The 19,434-nt window shown below is 40.6% G+C and overlaps 1 protein-coding gene across 1 annotated transcript; it reads left to right on the top strand.

The window, feature by feature from the left end:
* Positions 1 to 16,658: 16,658 nt before the first annotated feature.
* Positions 16,659 to 19,072, top strand: LOC122067893. The gene has a single exon (XM_042631733.1). The coding sequence runs from the start codon at positions 17,111 to 17,113 to the stop codon at positions 18,812 to 18,814; it is 1,704 nt and encodes a 567-aa protein (XP_042487667.1). The 5' UTR covers positions 16,659 to 17,110; the 3' UTR covers positions 18,815 to 19,072.
* The last annotated feature ends 362 nt before the right edge of the window (positions 19,073 to 19,434 follow it).

Below are 19,434 nucleotides of genomic sequence, written 5' to 3'. Positions count from 1 at the left end.
GCGATGATGTGGAAATGTATGGTCTCTGCGATGAGATGACAGTAGTATATGATTTGTTTGAGTAGTTTGATTCATCCATGGTAAATGGTACGATTTCTGGGTATGCAACTGATAATTTGGTATATTTTCACTGGGGGCATTTTTTGTATTAAAGATAAATTTTCTAGAAGACAGATCCTCTATGTGCCAATGTGACTATAAAAGTTCTTCCAACGCACCCGGTTTCATCCCATTTCGATATGAGAGAGTTATTGTGGTTTATGTGAAATCAATCCCGAAATCCAAAGCTGGAATTGGAATTAACTCTCGGTGTACAAAGGTATTTTCGACAGTTTATTTGAAGATGGATTTTTAAAGAGGAGTGTGAAAAATGATTTGTGCAATTTTTCTTATTATGTTATTAGTATATAAAATTAATTAAATATAATCTTTTTCTTTGGGTTAGAGTCTGATGTTGTAACTTAAGGATAAATAAATTTGAAAGCTATATGCAATTATTTCTTATAGTCATCTATACTATAAACACGGCTAAAAGTTTTGTACATAGTCATGCGCACAATCATTGGATGAGGGATGGTCTATTGTGGATCACTTTTATTCTCATCCGACAACTATGTGCATGGTCGACCAAACACAAAACCTCTTCCTTGTTGATGTTCGTGAAAATTTCTTTCATTCCTTTACTTACGCTATATCTACCCGAACAAACTTATTCAATTTTCTTTTTCTTCTTCTGATTCCCTAAAATGACAAATTTCTACCTCTCCTTCTCTCTTAGAATACGAGCAATCATTCTCCACTTCCCTACACGGATTTTTTTTACTTAAAATACCCAAACTATCCCTCTTTTAAAATATTTGTTTTTATATATATTTTATTCAGTTTCTAAACTTGTTTCCACTTTAGAAATAGAAACCGCTACCGCTCCCTCCCAATAAGGGCGTGATCATCGTCTCCTTCTATCAGTCCATGTAGGATTTCAATCGAATATTCTATCAGATCTTTCTTACCTTGTACATGAGGATTCCAATCCTCTCTATTACCTTGTATACCAAAATCCATATCACATGTGAAAGGCAAGAATATCACATGTGAATGATAACTCCTATATTCACAATCTTACATTCCCTTGTATACCAAAATCCATATCACATGTGAATGGTAAGTAGATCACATGTGAATGGCAACTCTTGTATATTTAAACTATCTTTCATCAATGGAATATATAGAATCACAAACCCTAAAATACAAGTTCTATCATGGTATACCTGATCAACTGTATGCCCTCTCGTGTCATTGGGGGGTTCTCCCCTTTTGAACTCGTTCACAAGCACCCACCTGACTATTCCTTCTTACGCACTTTTGGTCGTCACTGCTTTCCCTTCCTTCATCCCTATAACAATCACAAGATGTAATTTCAATCATCACCCCGTGTGTTTCTAGGTTACAGTCCATTCCACTCTGGTTATCGTTGCATGGACATACACATTAATCATATGTACATTGCTCTTCATGTTCGTTTTGATGAGTCAGTTTACCCATTCCAAATGACCACCTCCTCTGTTCTAGGACTTGCACCATCCACTCTCCTGCCCGCTCCTTGGGCCTTCACTCCTCTCTCTGTCAACTAGCAACCTACCACCACAGATCCTGCAACTCCTGATCCACTCCTACCCTTCCCTAACCCACCACCTGCCACATCTCCCTCCCCTTGCCCTTCAACCTCTCCACCATGCCGCACCATTCCCCTTAGTACCCTATACACAGCCCCTCCAACCAAGACCTCTCCCTCACCACCACCACCCACCACAACCATCGCCCAAACCCAGGCCTCCCCTCAAACCGCTCCTTCCCCCAACCTGCCACCTGCACCACCCTTACCACCAGCCTACTCCCATGTTATGACCCTGCGACCTTGCCCTAACCCTCATCTCCACCTCTCCATATCCCCTACTACCATCTCTACCTCCGAACCCACTTCCTTTACCCAAAAAAACAAGGATCCACAGTGGCTGGTTGCAATGACAAACGAGTTCAATGCCCTTGTTGGCAATGGCACTTGGACATTAGTTCCCCCCCATCTCCATACTAATCTGGTTCGTTGTAAATGGGTGTACAGGATCAAGCGCAAAGCAGATGGAACTATTGAGCATTACAAGGCTCGCTTGGTTGACAAAGGTTTTCACTAACAGCAGGGTGAGACTACAAATCATATTTTCTTTGATTGCAATTTCTCGCAGTAGGTGTGGTTGGGCTTCTTGAATTTTTTTCTATCTTAGGTGGCCTGGTTTCCCTTCCATTCAAGAACTATTCTCTTGGTGGAAGAAAAAGGCAAGTGCGGTCCCAATTAAATTTGTTTGGCAGGTAGCAGCTATCATTATCCCTTATCAGCTCTGGAGGGAGAGGTATCTGCACAGGTTCGAGAATATTTGTAGAGATATGAAGATGGTGATTCAAGCTATTGTGAATAAGATTCAAAGATTTTCTTCTTGTAATAAGATTCACGTAAGATCTATGGCTGAACTTCTCTTATCCAAGAAGTTGTGGCTTTCTTGTTCTTCGCAACCCCACAAAGGTATTTCTGAAGTTCGTTGGGCTCGCCCGGAAGAGCGTTGTATTAAGATCAATTTTGATGCATGTTCTAGGAGTAATCCAGGTCATTCGAGGGTGGGTGGTGTCCTACGAAATCATTCGGGAAGTCCTCTTCGATGCTTTGCAATTTATGAAGGTATTGCTACCAACTTTTGGGTAGAGTTTGTTGCGTTCTTTAAAGGAATCAAATTGGCAATGAACATGAATTTGGATGTTATTTGGGTGGAAGGGGATTCAGAGGCCACGATTCAGTGCATCAGGAATGGTAACATCCCATGGTGTTTCCAACAAAGATGGCTCTACTACAAAAGCTATCTAGATCGAATCTCATGGAGAGTTACTCATAATTTTCGGGAAGCAAATTCAATTGCGGATGGTTTAGCAAATCATACAGCGGCAACGAGAACCTCAATGACTTGGATGAATCCTCCTCGTTTTTCTTTGGAGAATCTTAGATGGGATGCTCAAGACCATCCGAGATTTAGATTCAACTAATTTATTTTTTATTTTCTTTGCAAGTTGATTTAGATTGTTAGTCTGCTGATGGCTATGCCGAAGGTGGACTGCAATCTAAATTTCTTTTCTTCTATGGTATCATTATGTATTGCATTCATTCCTTTCTAATAATATTCTTTGCTAATCTTTAGCAAAAAAAAAAAAACAACAGGGTATTGACGACACAGAGACATTCATCCCTATAGTTAAACCAACCACAATCAGGACCATCCTCTCTCTGGTTGTTACTCATGGGTGGCCTGTTCGTCAGCTTGACATGCACAACACCTTCCTCCATGGCTTTCTAACTGAGGAAGTGTACATGAGCCAACCCCCTGGCTTTCAGGATGCCTCCCATCCTGATCATGTCTGTAAGCTTCAGCGTTCCTTGTATGGTCTCAAGCAAGCCCCTCGCGCCTGGTTCCATTGCCTATCTCAGCTCCTCATTGCAATAAGATTCCATTTCACAAACGGATCCCTCACTATTTATTTTCTCCCAGGGGCAGGCTGTGACCTATGTCTTGGTCTACGTTGATGATATACTGGTCACTAGCAGCGCCTCCACTCATGTTGATATTCTTCTTGATCAACTCTCTAAAGAGTTCTCAATTAAGGACCTTGGTCCGTTGCACTATTTCTTGGGTGTTGAGGCAATACCTCATAGCAAAGGTCTTCTCCTCTCTCAGCAACGCTACATTAAAGATCTTCTTTAGCGTGCAGGTATGACAGAATGTAAGACTGTTCTTACCCCAGTCGCTAGCTCTACCGACTCGTCAGACACAGGGGGTGCTCCATTCTCAGATGTCACTCACTACTGCTCAATTGTGAGTGCGCTCTAGTACATTACCTTCACTAGGCCTAACGTATCCTTTGTTGTCAATCGTGCCTGTCAATATATGCATTCATCCACTGAGACGCATTGGGCACTGGTCAAGCGCATTCTGCGCTATCTCAAACACATCTGCTCTCACGGCCTCCTTATTGATCATTCTTCTCCATTACATTTGTAGGAATTCTCTGATACCGACTGGGCTGGTGATTCCTCTGATAGAAAGTCCACTGAGGGATATGCCGTTTTCTTGGTAACCAATCTTCTATCCTGGTGCTCACACAAGCAGCGCACCGTGGCTTGCTCTTCCATAGAGCCTGAGTACAAAGCCTTGGCTGACACTGTGGCTGACCTCACCTGGCTACAATCCCTTTTTCGTGAACTTGGTATCCCCTTACGGCACCCTCCTATCCTTTGGTGTGACAATATTGGTGCCACCTATCTCTCGGCTAACCTAGTATTTCATGCCCGCACTAAAATGGAAATTGATTTCCACTTTGTTCGTGACAAAGTTTCCAAGAAGGATCTCCAAGTTCAGTTCATCTCAACGGTTGATCAGATCGCCGATATCTTCACCAAAGGTCTACCCTCCAAAAGGTTTCAATTCCTTCTCGACAAGCAGAAAATTCCACCATTCGAATTGTCACCTTGAGGGGTGTATTAGTCCATGTAGGATTTCAATCGAATATTCTATCAAATCTTTCTTACCTTGTACATGAGGATTCCAATCCTTTCTATTCCCTTGTCTACCAAAATCCATATCACATGTGAATGGTAAGTAGATCACATGTGAATGGTAACTCTTGTAAATTTAAACTATCTTTCATCAATGGAATATACAAAATCACAAACCCTAAAATACAAGTTCTATCACCTTCAATGCCGACCAGCATCACCGTCTTGCAATACATGCTCTATTGGATCTCATAGTCTAATACATCTCAATGCCATTCTAAGAATTCCCAAATTATATTTCTAAATGCTCCAACTATATCAATAATAATTCTAGATTGCAGAGGTCAGGGTTTCTCAAATCGTTTCAGGCTTCATTTCATCAATCACTCTAACCTGCTGAGACTGATTTTATTTGTGCTTTCTATCTATAATGCAATGGAGTTATCCCTTGGTTTCATTAAGAAAGTGGCTCATATCATGAGATGAACTTAGAATTACGAATGGTTTGGCAAGAAACAGAAAATTCCGGGCAGATTATTTCATAAAGGCTTCTACACTTTCACTAAGGACGGATAGAATGGCCACTGGTTGTAATTTTGTTACTTTCATATCATCAACCTTCCTACTAGTAGTAGTAATCTGTAATCCAGTACTTTATTTTTTTTTTTTTAAATGGGATTGGAGATGATTTGGATCTACATGGCTTTCTCCGACTCTCAAACATTATTAGTTTACAGATGCTTGTAAATCAATAAAAGAATTACATCCATACATGTAATGTTGGCAGGGAGCTTGAAAAAATTTACTTGTAAATTTCTCATATGGCTGTGTGTTAGATGTTTGATAGTTTGCCTAAATGGGATGGCTCATTGAAGGGAATATATAGAATCAGTACATGATATCTTGAGTGGGTATGTGAACCACTCACAATGGGTATTTAGCTCAAATTGGTACACCTTAGAACACGTGCTCTCTTAAGGTGATTGTGTTCGAATTCAAGAAAACCCATTTTATTCAATGGTTCATAGCATAGTCTCCAAACGGGTTTATCTCATCCCCTCTCTTTCAATTTTGCACAACTGTAGCTTATCCTAAAATTTCTATTTACTCAATGATTAAATTAACCAAAAGACACTATCACCTGTAGAAATACTTGTATTTTATGGTTACTTGGTAGATTGCTTTCAGCTGCACAACTTGGTTGTGGTTCCTGTATTCTTGGTTACTTTGGTTCTTGTTACTTCACTTTCAGTTGGTCATGTTGATGTTGTGATTAAATTGCTTCACGTGGTTGTGATACATTTGAAACATCAAAATATATAACATGGTGATTATTTTTCGGATAAAAAGTAGGAGTATAATGGCATTTGTGTAATTATAAGAAATGATTTTGTAAAAAAGTCTACCAAACTTGTAATCTGTTCATGGAATAATTTTACCAAACATTGTTTCTATTCCACCTCGACATTCTCACAACATCGAGTCGAAAAAGAGCACTTCTTTGAATAGTTTTGCCAAACATTGTTTCTATTCCACTTGGACATTCTCACAGCATGGAGTCAAAAATGAAAACTTATATGAATAATTTTACCAAACATTGTTTCTATTCCACCTGGACATTCTCACAATATGGAGTCGAAAATGAACACTTCTATGAAAAGAACATTCTCCTGGAATAGAAGTGTTATCATCTAGCAACACCTTAATCTGTTGAATAACATCTCGACCCCGAAGGCATCGGTTGATCATTGTGCTTTGTCCTTTCATATGCATCATATGTGTAATAATTTCAAGTTAGAAGTGACAAAACAAGTAGATGATGTGATCTCCATGAATTACTCGTTAAATTTCAAGAAATAACATGAATTTAAATCCACCCCTACAAGCAAAATGTCAACCTTGGGATGGTGGTTTATAGAATAGAGCCAATAGAAAGAGAGAATGGGGGAGAGAATGGGATAAATGGTACGATTAATATGAATTAAAGCATTATGCTAGATAAATATTTACCAAATATATTAATATGATTGGTTGCCCTCCAATGTCTCAGTATTGCAAAGTTTCATCAGCGTAATTCCTTTCATACTCTAACAACATAACATTCAAGTTAATATGGAAGCAAAAAATACAAAAATCCAATAGTGTATGACGAATATCTTGGGCAATTGAGTTTTTATAACCAAATATCATGCAAACAATGCATGATGATTATAAAAAAATAATAAATAATAAATAATAATAAAAAAAAGAGCTCTGATATGTCCACTAGTCATAACAAATCAATGATGCCTTCTAATAATAGTTTGAGAGCGTTTGACACGCATTTTATCAAGGTTATGAAATCTCTATATTATGTTTTTGTTTTATGTAATAAAGTATTGTTATTAAAGCACTCATTAATAGAATCTATTTTGTTTTATCATGGAGAAAGTTTTAGAAAAATAAAGTCATCAATGGTTGTCAATGTCTCCTCGTACAGTACAAGGTCGATAATACCCCTATATGATTCCCTAACATAGTCCTAACGCCATTTAATGGCCTTGGTCAATCATCGATTCAAATCCTATATGTAGAGGGTTTTTTTTTTCTCTCAATCTTGATTGGCTTTATATTCTTACTAACTCTCCTTTATAGAACTAGCTATCATTATCATCTCAAAAGAAATGGAAGAGATGGAAGGCCTCTTTGTATCTAGCTCTTAGGTACACATTACAAGCTCTGAAAGAGTCCTGTGTCTTTCAATTGCTTGGCATTCATCATCTAAGCACTGGAAACTGTCCCCTTATATTATTTACCTCTTGAAATAAAGATCTTCTAGATGGTTGTCAAGAAATGTTTTGAAAGCACATCTAAGTATAACTATTGACAAGCCCGGCTATTCTAGTTCTTTGGAATAATGGTATTGGGAACACTACTCAATTCAAAGTTTTTCTCCACACCCCAGACCCTCCACCCCACCCAAAAAAAAATATATATATATTACTCAATCTCTCCCCAATCCTTTCCATTCCTCCTTTTTACTTTAACAAAAAACAGAATGATAGTTTCATTACAACAGAGCAAAAATATACATATTATTTAGGGAAATGGTTCTCTATCTAGAAGTGCTAGTGTGTCTATCTCTCTGATCCCCAAATAAAGCGTAGAGATGTTTTTTCATAGGAGAAGGAGAGATAGACGGACTCAAAAGACCACTAGCATAGATCACACCCCCAGACACAATGTTCTTTTTCCCATCGACCTTTTTTCTTTTTATTTTTTATTTTTTAAATAAATAAATATATTAAACCCTAAGGAGATTAAAAAAAAAAAAAAAAAAAAAATTACAAGACAAAGATACCAATCAAAACAGAGACAACAATCCAAGTACCAGTGGGAAAATCAAATTTAGAATAAACAAAAAGGAAAACGGGATCCCTATCTTGTGTCAGCCTTAGCTGAAAACAAAAGGTAAAGTCAAACCCCCTCACACTTGACAATAAGAAACCAGACCCACCCATATCCAAGATCCCTTCACCACTGAGATATTCAAAATCATTAACCCACCAGCAGAACCAACAGCCATTAAGTCCACCCAGGTAGAGTCTCCATGTCCCCGGGAACCGCCAGAATCCCCCATATCCCTTCTTGTTCAATAAATTACACATTCTACCTGATACCCCAGCTCCAAACACTCCAACACAACATGATTTTTATTTTTCTTACAGAGAGTTTTGAACCCTAATCAACGTTTCAAATCATGGAACCAGTAATCAAATCAACAGGAGTAGATCTTGATCAGACTTGATCCGAAAATGATCACAATCAACACAGAAATTGGCAGGATCGGTCACAGCCAATTCCAATTTCAAACTTTGAAATAGTTCCCAAATCCACCACCTCCTCTTCGCATTAGTAACTGTTAGATCAAACACCAAGAAACACGAATAAAGAAAGACAATAGATCCGTACGACACAGAGATTTAACGAGGTTCACACACCAGCGTGGTGTGCTACGTCCTCGGGCGAAGAAGAAGATGATTCACTATGCAGAAGAAAGATTACACCCTAGCAGCGGCGAGGAAGAACTCGCCCTGAAACCCTAGCTTCGTGAAAACCCTAGAATACTATGACTCTCAACAAGCAACAGTACATTATATATATATACTCCAAATAGCAGTTCGACCCATCGGGTCACGGTCGATCCGGTCGAACCATACCCCGCACCCCCATACGAGATCAGTGATGGGCTCTGGGCTTGGGCCGCTCTGCTTCCATCACAGATCTCAGAAAATTTTCCATTCGGGTCGCCACCAAAATATGTCGGATCGGGTCAATCTTCAAAACGGGTCAAGAATTCGAGACAAACTTAACAAATCTCCACCTTGCCTTGAATTCTCCTCCAACAGATAAACAAATAGCCAATATCTTCATCTTCTCCAATAGCCCTCCAAAGGGCTGAACTCAAACACAACAAACACCAAGTAAGTTCCAGCAATGCTCGAACTTACCAACACATAAAGGCTTAGTCAACATATCAGCTGGATTATCTTCAGTACCAATCTTCAACATTTGAATATTAACTTGAGCAATTATCTCTTTTAAGAAATGATACTGAACATCAATGTGCTTTTTCCTCTCATGATACATTGAATCTTTAGTCAAGTGAATAGCACTCTTGCTATCACAATGGACAACAGTCACCCCATGATCCATGTTGAGTTCTCCCAACAAACCTCTAAGCCAAATAGCTTCTTTAATTGCCTCAGTCACTGCCATATACTCTGCTTCTGTAGTAGATAATGCAACTGTAGCCTGTAAAGTAGCTTTCCAACTAACCGTACTTCCTCCAAGAGTAAATACATAGCCTGTGAGTGACCTCCTCTTGTCAAGATCACCTGCATAATCTGAATCAACATAACCAGATAAATTATCACCATTCCTCCCAAACTCCAAACAAATACCAGAGGTCCCTTTCAAGTACCTAAGTATCCACTTCACTGCTTCCCAATGAGCTTTACCTGGACATGACAAATATCTGCTCACCACACTGACAGCTTGTGAAATGTCAGGATGAGTGCAAACCATAGCATACATAATGGAGCCAACTGCACTAGAGTATGGAACACGTGACATGTACTCCACCTCTTCATCTGTCTTAGGTGATAGAGCAGTTGAAAGTCTAAAATGAGATGCAAGAGGAGTAGTTACAGGTTTGGCATCTTTCATGCCAAAACGATTCAATACCTTCTCAGTGTACTTTTGTTGAGATAGCCACAGCTTCCCTGCTTTTCTATCCCTCTTGATCTCCATACCAAGGATCTTCCTTGCTGCCCCCAAATCTTTCATCTCAAATTCAGAACTTAATTGTTCCTTCAACCTATTGACTTCATTCCTATCTTTTGCTGCAATCAACATATCATCAACATAAAGCAACAAATATATGAATGACCCATCAGAGAGCTTTCTGAAATAAACACAACAGTCATATTGACACCTGGAGTATCCAAAACTAGCCATAACTGAATCAAACCTTTTATACCACTGTCTAGGGGACTGTTTCAAACCATATAGGGACTTCTTCAACAAACATACATGGTCCTCCTTACCTTCAATAACAAACCCTTCAGGTTGATGCATATAAATCCGTTCTTCTAGTTCACCATGCAAGAATGCTGTTTTCACATCAAGTTGCTCCAACTCCAAATCATGCATAGCAACTAAAGCAAGTAGGACACGAATAGAACTATGCTTAACAACAGGTGAGAAAACATCATTAAAATCAATTCCTTGTACCTGACTGTAGCCCTTTGCAACTAAACGTGCCTTGTACCTAGCATCTTCAACACCTGAGGCAGATTCCTTCTTCTTGAAGACCCATTTGCAACAACAATTTTCTTCCCTGTTCTCGGCTTCACAAGCTCCCAAGTCTGATTTTTATGAAGAGATTCGATCTCCTCATTCATGGCAATCAACCATTTTGTAGAATCAATTGAAGCAACAGCTTCAGAATATGTTGCAGGCTCACTATTTTCAATTGTATCTGCAACAGACAATGCATAAGCAACAAATTCAGCATGCCCATACTTTTGTGGTTGTCTAATATTCCTCCTTGGTCTATCCTTGGCAATGTTGTACCGCTCTTCTTCTTGATTCTCTTGAGCATCATCTCCTTCAGTAAAAGTAGGCAGCTGGACTAAAGTAGATTGTGCTTTGTTTGAAGATGAACCACCAATTTCAAACTCCACCTTCTCTCTAGATTTTTCTTGACCTTCATCACAATGAATAGGAGCTTCTTTCCTAGGATGCAATATAGCAGATTCATCAAAAGTAACATCTCTGCTAATAAAAATTTTGGAGACTTTGGATCAGAACACCACAACCTGTATCTTTTCACTCCAGATCTATACCCAAGAAAAATGCATTTCTTAGCCCTAGGTTCCAACTTCCCTTGATTTACATGTGCATAAGCAGGACATCCAAATACTTTTAAATTTGAATAGTCTGCAGGTTTACCTAACCAAACTTCTTCTGGAGTCTTACACTTAATAGTTGTGCAAGGAGATCGATTCACCAACAAGGTTGATGTGTTAACTGCTTCTGCCCAGAACTCCTTGCCCAATCCTGCATTCGATAACATACACCTTACCTTTTCTAATAAGGTTCTATTCATAAGCTCCGCCACTCCATTCTACTGGGGTGTTTTAACACATGTATGGTATCTTGCAATACCTTCATTTTTGCAGAACTCATTAAAGTCACTTTCACAAAACTCTAGGCCATTATCGGTTCTCAACCTTTTAATTTGTTTTCCAGTCTGCTTCTCAAGCAAATTCTTCCACTGTTTGAAAGTGACAAATACTTCATTTTTGTGCTTCAAGAAATAGACCCAAACTTTCCTAGAGAAATCGTCAATGAAAGTAAGCAAGTATCTTGCACCAGCCCCCTTTGAAGCAACCCTGGAGGGCCCCCATAGGTCTAAATGAATGTAGTCCAAAGTTCCCTTGGTCCTGCGAATAGCAGTACTGAAACTAACTCTTTTCTGCTTCCCAAACACACAATGCTCACAGAACTCCATTGCTCCTGTACTCTGACCACACAACAAGCCCCTTTTACTTAATGATGCCATCCCTCTTTCACTCGTATGGCCTAACCTCATGTGCCATAAATTTGTGACATCTGATTCAAACATAGATGATGAAGCTGCTGCAATAGACCCAGTGACTGTAGTACCCTGTAACACATATAAACTGCCAACCTTGATTCCTCTCATCAATAAGAAAACACCCTTGCTGATCTTCATGACTCCACCTTCAGCTGTATACTTGCACCCATTTGAATCAAGAGTGCCTAAACTGATGAGATTCTTCTTCAAATCAGGGACATGCTTGACATTGGACAAGGTTCTGACAATGCCATCATACATCTTGATATTGATCGTTCACATTCTAATAGTCTTACAAGAAGCATTATTTCCCATCAACACAACTCCACCTCGAATTGATTCGTATGTGGAGAACCATTCACGATTGGGATACATATAGTAGGAACAACCAGAGTCAAGAATCCATTCATCCTGTGATCTAACTTTATCATCAGTCACCAAAAGCATATCAGACTCACTCTCATCTTCAGCAATACTAGCTTCTACAGAATCATCTCTTTTATGTTGATTTTGAGCACCACCACCTGCCTTCTGCTTATTTAAAAGCTTGTAGTATTCAGATTTAATATGTCCATTTTTCTTACAGTAATTGCAGGTTAAATTCTTGTGCTTAGATTTTGATCTAGCCTTCTTTTTGTCACCATCTGAACCCCTTTCATTCGTTCTCCCTGTAACTACCAAACCAACACCATCAGATTTATTGGTAGTTGTCAACTCATCATCAATCTTTTGCTTGCTTTATAGATTCGTTTTGACATCCTCAATACAGATTGTCTCTCTACCATAAATCATGGTATCCCTAAAATGCTTATAAGATGGAGGCAGAGAACATAACAATAATAGAGCCAAATCTTCATCATTTATTTTAACATCTATCATTTTCAAGTCAGTAACAATAGAATTGAACTCAGATATATGGGATTTAATAGAAGTACCTTCACCCATATGAAGGGTATACAGTTGTTGCTTCAATCTCAACCTATTGGTGAGGGATTTGGTGAGGTAAAGGTTCTCTAACTTCACCCATAACTCTGCAACCGTTTTCTCGGAGAGAACTTCCTATAAAACATCATTTTAAAGACACAAATGAATAGCTGAAAGAGTTTTATCATCCAAATCGCTCCAATAATCATCGAACATAGTTGCAGGTTTCTTCGTCTTCCCCAATAGGGTTTTCTTCAAACCCTACTGTGTGAGAACAACCATCATTTGAACCTGCCATAAACTAAAACTGATGTTACCATCAAACCTATCAATATCATATTTCGTTGAAGCCATGGGTCGAAGTAACCCAGAGCTCTGATACCAGTTTGTCAGATCAAACACCAAGAAACACGAATAATAAAAAGAGACAATAGATCCATACGACACAGGTATTTAATGAGGTTCACACACCAGGGTGGTGTGCTACGTCCTCGGGCAAAGAAGAAGATGATTCACTATGCAGAAGAGAGATTACACCCTAGCAGCGGCGAGGAAAAACTCGCCCTGAAATCCTAGATGTGTGAAAACCCTAGAATACAATGACTTTCTCAACAAGTAACAATACATTATATATACTCCAAAATCGTGGGTCGACCCATCGGGTCATGGTCGATTCGGTCGAACCACTCTAGTGTGTGATTTGGAACGAGGATGGCTTCAACCGATCTGGTCGCGGCCGATCCATGGCTTCAATCGATCCGGTTGAACCCCTCTGCTTCCATCACAGATCTCAGAAAAATTCTCATTCAGGTCGCCACTAAAATATGTCGGATCGGGTCAATCTTCAAAACGGGTCAAGAATTCGAGACAAACTTAACAAATCACTTTTCCTCAGGGTGGAGGGATGGAACGAGGACCTAAGGGGAAAGTATTTAGAGGACAAAACAGAGGCCCAAAGTGAATCTCCTTCATGAAGAAGGTGCCACCACAATTTGAGAAGGAGACCTTTACTTTGAGTTTCAAAGGATCCGAGCCCCAACCCCCCCAGGTGTTTTGGAGAAAACACTCTATACCATCCAATAGGATGAAACTTTCTAATCTTCACTTGGTTGTCATTCCAAAAAATCAAATAAACAGAATCAAGTTTACTACGAATGCTTTTAGGAAAAGCAAAACATGACATCAAGTATGACAAAATGGATGAGAGTACAGATTGTAGAGGTGAAAGTTTGGCCCTGACAACCCAAACCCGCCCTGAGCCCGAACAGGGTTTGGACCAAGTTTTTTGACCCTGAGGGTGGGTTAGGGTTGAAAAACCCCAACCCTGGGTCAGGGTTGGGTTGGGTTAGGGTTGAGGCCTCAATCCGGCTAGCCCGATATTTAACATTGCATCTTTATAATAGAAATTAGGGCTCCAATAAGTATTTTATTTTTCACTAATTTTTTTAATATAAGCAATATGAATAGAAAAAACATGTCAATCAAGGTTAATCCAACCATTATAGGAGTCAATGTCAACCCAACCCAAGCCAACCCAAGCCAACCCGGCCCTGATAGGGTCAATTAGGGCCGGGTTGGGTTGGTATGAACCCGACAGGGTTGGGCCTAAACATGAACCCGACAGAGTTGGGTTGGGTTGAGCCTGGGTTGAATTTTGAGGACCTAGGGTTGGGTTAGGGTTTTAAAAAACCCCACCCAACCCGGCCCTGTTTCACCCCTTGTAGATTGGATAAGGACCATTCTAGCTACAAAAGATAGTAGGTTTGCTCCAATAAGTTTTGGAAATCTACTCAGGAATCATGTGAACTTGGCTAAGGTTAAAAAAATAAAAAATAAAAAGCACATAACACATTAATGAATCATTAGTCAAAATTTTGCAGATCTCCACTTAAATTGCAGATGCACAAATGGAGAATCGAACCTGAGACTGTGTGCCTAATCCTCACAATCCCCAGTTCGCCCTAACCATTTGGGCAACCCACGGGTGGGTACAGAATAAATAAGAAAACACACACACACACACACACACACACTCACACAATGCGTACGACAGGGTTCGATCCCACGGCCTCCTCCCCCGGCTGCCGGCTCCACAAGCCGAAGCTACCACCACTAGGCTATCCTAGTGTTCGTGGAACCAAAAAACACTCAACTTAACATCGGAGTGAGATATTATCTTATATCAGTTGGAGATTTAGTAAGTAATGGCTAAGGTTTCTTATACCCCCTTCCTCATTGTTGCTATCCTTGTCTTCTCAGGTTTGTTCTCACTTCCAATTCCTAAGCCTATGTGGTTTGCAATGTAACGATAGGTTTAACTTCATTATTTGGTGTTGATGATGAATTATTGGAAAATATTTATAACATGGGTTGTTTGCATGCAGTTGCATCATCAATGGTGATGAAAGCAGATGCTCAAGTGAAGGTTTGCCCAGTGGTATTGCATCCTACTGGCTGCACCCTCCAAGCTCGTGGTGAAGAGAGCTACAAAAAATTTAACGACGTCAGAGGAGTTTGTCTAGAGAATGATTCATCTTTGAACCCACATATAGATGTGTTTGCATCCGCATTTGCTAGAATCATACTAAGCCTCTCTCTCTCTCTCTCTCTCTCTCTCTCTCTCTCTCTCTACATGTCTGTTCACATATGAGGAATAAAAGGCTTTAAACATAATTAGGTTCTTTTCTTTCTCCCTCTCATGTTTTATTTTTTATTTTTATTTAAAAAATTTGTGATCCGGTGAAGTTTTAATTTCCTTCTTAATTGGTAGTTTACGAGGAAAGTTTTGGACAAAATTTAAGCATGAAATCACCGAATCCCAAACCTTTATTTGCTTGAGCTTGGGGTTTGCTCTCTGGTTCTATGACAGCTGGTGAACCAGGACCGATAGAAGAAAATGAAACCCGTAAGCAACCTGGCCCATATGATCAATGGCGTGGTTGATGGATTTCTACTGTTATATCTGATCCGGAACATTAAATTAATTGAGTACTTGATTCATCATCTTAGTTTTCATGGCCTTTCACTAGAGGTGTCAGTTGGTGCTGTTCGGTTGGGCCTAATCAGATTTGACTAATTTCTCTCTTGCATCATGACCATCCGTTCAACTAATCGGGTTTACCTTAAGCTTGCATCCTCTTGTTTATTATCAATCGGTCGATCGATTATCGAGTTTTAATTGAGGTAAATTGGGCCTCAGACGGACTACTGGACTGCCATTTAACTACAAACAGTCTATACCAAAAATTGGTCTCTAAAGTAGGGCTACAGGGAAATACCAACAAAATGAGTCTTATACATGAAAAGCCAAAAGGGAAACATGAGGGTAAGGGTTTTATGCGCACTGGGCAGGGGCTTGTCCTTAGTCTTTACAGTTTGGGGGTAGAATAAGAATTTCAAATAGGTTAAAGGGTCGGAATTGTAATCATCAGTCTGAGTCGGACGACCTAAATCCCTAGCATCAAGAATATCTGTTTATATTATGGTAGGGGTTGAGCTTGGCAAATTTAATAAACGGGTCAGACTGGTTTTGGGCTTGACCGGTTGGGTTCATTGGGCTTGGAATTGACACCTTTACCTATCTTAATCATATGGCCTAGCTACTATATAATAAAATTTCTCTAATACATTTTCAACTGAAATAAAGTACTTTTTTTTCTTTTTTTTTTAATATGTTATTTGCTGACTTTTTTTTTTTTTTTTTGACAAACCGGAGTGTTGATGTTTGGATTACGCATATCAGTTGCTACTAAATCCCATATTTCTTAGGGATGAAACAAAGAATGGTATGATTAGTTCTAAAAGGGAGGGAAATATCTCTAAAGAAGGAAGAAACAAAATTACACACATCAGTCCTTCTTGAATCCAGCTATCGTTTGGCAAAAACATTGTTTCAACCAGACCTGCTCGTCGGACGCCGGACCTGCTCGTCGGACGCCGTGAGAACTTCAGACCTGCTCTTTGGTACTTCACACGCCGTGAAAAGCTTCAGATCTGCTCGGACCTGCTCGTCGGACGCCGTGAGAACTTCAGACCTGCTCTTTGGTACTTCACACGCCGTGAAAAACTTCGGATCTGATCTCCCTCCTTCTCTGCTCTGCTCTCATTTTGATCTGTCGGATCTGCTCTGCTCTGCCGTGAGAACCGGATCTGCTCTCTGCTGTCTGAAGTTCGGATCTGATCTGCTCTGCTCTGCTGTCTGAAGTTCGGATCTGCTCTGCTATGCCGTGAGAACTTCCACCGCCGACATGAAGATGATCTTGACCATTGTACACAGAGTAGTTGGACAAGGATTCGTGCCTCGAAAGAACTTCCACCGCTGTCTGAAGTTCTGATCTGGTTGATTTCCCTTCCTTCACGGTTGTGGTACCTGCACCACCGATTAAGTCAAAGATCTTCGTCGGCAGTGTTCGTGTTCAAGACCGCCCTTTACTTGTTCCAGGTTTTGAGCGATGAGAGAGGAAGAGGAGAGATTGGAAACTGGGCCGGAATTTTTTGCCCCTGCCGGAGGCCGGCCACCGGATAGAAGTAAACAAATGTTAATCACTGATTTCTGGAGCCTTGCTTCCAACCATGGCTATGCTTCAGTGGAGGATCATAGAGAATTAGTGCCTAAGGAGATCAGGCCGAAGGAGGGTGCAGCAATGGGGGACCAACGACCTGGAGGAGATGCTGAAGGTCGTCCTCGATCCTATGCTGCTGTGTCAAAGAAGGGGTTGCCAGATGTGGATGATCTTCCAGAGCCTATCCGCGCTGGGCCTCTGACTAAGGTGGTGGTACCACAAGAGGCCTATGAAGAGGAACTTCAAACGTTCTCTTTTTCCCTGATCGGAAGGGTTAATTTCAGGTTCATCTCCATGGATGATATTCGTCGTGATTCGGCAAAGTTATGGAACTTGAAGGGGAAGATTAATCTTGCTTCTCTAGGGAAGGGTTTCATCCTCTTCCGGTTTGAGAGGGAGGGGGATATGTCATCGGTATGGAGACGAGAACCCATTAAAGTTGGGACTCAGGTGATTAGATTTCAGAGGTGGAGGCCAGAATTTAGCATCCATGATAATCACACCCAAACTAAACTAGTCTGGGTTCATTTCCCTGAACTTCCGATGGAGTATTGGCATGAAAAAATCCTTCTGACAATGGCCAAAGCCGCAGGGAGGCCTGTAGCATTGGATCGCAAAACATTGAATGGCACCATGGGCAACTACGCCAGAGTCCTCGTTGAGGTCGATTTGGTCGGAGCCAGGGTGGAGGAGATCCAAGTGGAACGAATGAAACCTGGTACAGACATCGTTTTCTGGTTCAAACAGCGGGTGCTGTATGAGGACGATCTCTCAAGATGCACCTTATGCAAAAAACAGGGCCATATGGCCAACCAATGTCGCGATAAGAAGGACGAAAGAAAGCCTGTTAACCAGAATAATGGCATTTCTCTTGCAGATGTTCATGTCCAAGGTAACTTCGCCGGAGTTGGGAGAGAAGGTTCCACTGCAAAAACGGCCAGCCCCAGCTGTGTGAGGAGTCCCAGATTGGTAGGAGAATATTTCTCTCCTACGGTTATGGAAACAGTGAATGGGGAAATTAATTGCCTTGTGGAGGGAAATCTGGTGGTTGACTTAGACAAAGATAGTATTTCTAATGATGGAAATACACTTTCACAGAATTTGGGAGGACCGAATTCTATCAATAATCACTGCAGGGAGAATCTGGAGCCAAATATGGTGGATAATCCATTGGGTGAGGGTGAATATGGGTCGGACCATATCAATACGGTATCCGACGGGGAATCTGACTCTGTGGAAAGCGAGCAGCGAAAGGATGATGCTAATCCAAGGGTTGGAAACAATTTGGAGGAATCTTTTGCAGCTTGGAACTTAAGGCCTCGACGTAATATTAATTACAATGGAGGTCATGCTGGTCGAGGATCAACTAAAGGTGGTAGAGGCGGTAGAGGTGAGGAAGGGGTGGTGGCTGAGCATATTGTAAAGGGACTTCCTCCCACCCAGCTGGAGGGAGGAGGTGCTTTTGTTCACCATCCAGAGGTTGCTGCTATTGATAATGCTTTACGCGCAGAGGAGGCGGCAGCAAGGAAAGGCAAAGTTATAGAAAAGGAGCAGACATCCAAATCGGCTCATCAGACCTATACCAAAAAGTGACATAATGAAGCTGCTATTCTGGAATATCAGGGGTATGAAGAAGGCCTCTGGTAAGAACGCCTTACGTGTTCTTGTGAAAGAAAAGGATCCTGATATTCTTTGCATTGCGGAGCCAATGATCGAGGTAACTAATTTCCCTAATTTATTTTTTAATAGATTGGGTTTCTGTTGCAATTTTATTCATAATTCTCGGGTCGGAAAGGCCCCAAATTTATGGGTAGTTTGGAAGAGGAATTTAAATATTCCTACAATTATTGCTGAGTCCGAGCAGCATATTTCGGTTTCTATTACATGGGACTCAATTACGGCTCAAGTATCTTTCGTTCATGCAAGTAGCTTTAGAGCTGAAAGAAGAACTTTGTGGATGAAGTTGTTGGCTGATTCTCCTCAGTCCCCTACTCCATGGGTAATTATGGGTGATTTTAATGCAACCTTGCAATCTCATGAGAAGAGAGGGCCGGGCAACTTCAGTATGGGGTCGGCAGCTGAATTTGGAGCCATGGTTGATGCTTGTGTAATGGCTCAAGTGCCTTCTTTTGGACTGAAGTTTACTTGGTCCAACAACCGCCGCAGAGGTAATGTTCGCGCAGTGTTGGATAGAAGTTTCTGTAATGACGAAT

Source organism: Macadamia integrifolia, unplaced genomic scaffold (genome assembly GCF_013358625.1).
Source record: "Macadamia integrifolia cultivar HAES 741 unplaced genomic scaffold, SCU_Mint_v3 scaffold3193, whole genome shotgun sequence".
Classification (NCBI taxonomy): Eukaryota; Viridiplantae; Streptophyta; class Magnoliopsida; order Proteales; family Proteaceae; genus Macadamia; species Macadamia integrifolia.
Note: the sequence above shows the minus strand (reverse complement) of the source record. Positions and strands in the feature narration are given on the sequence as shown.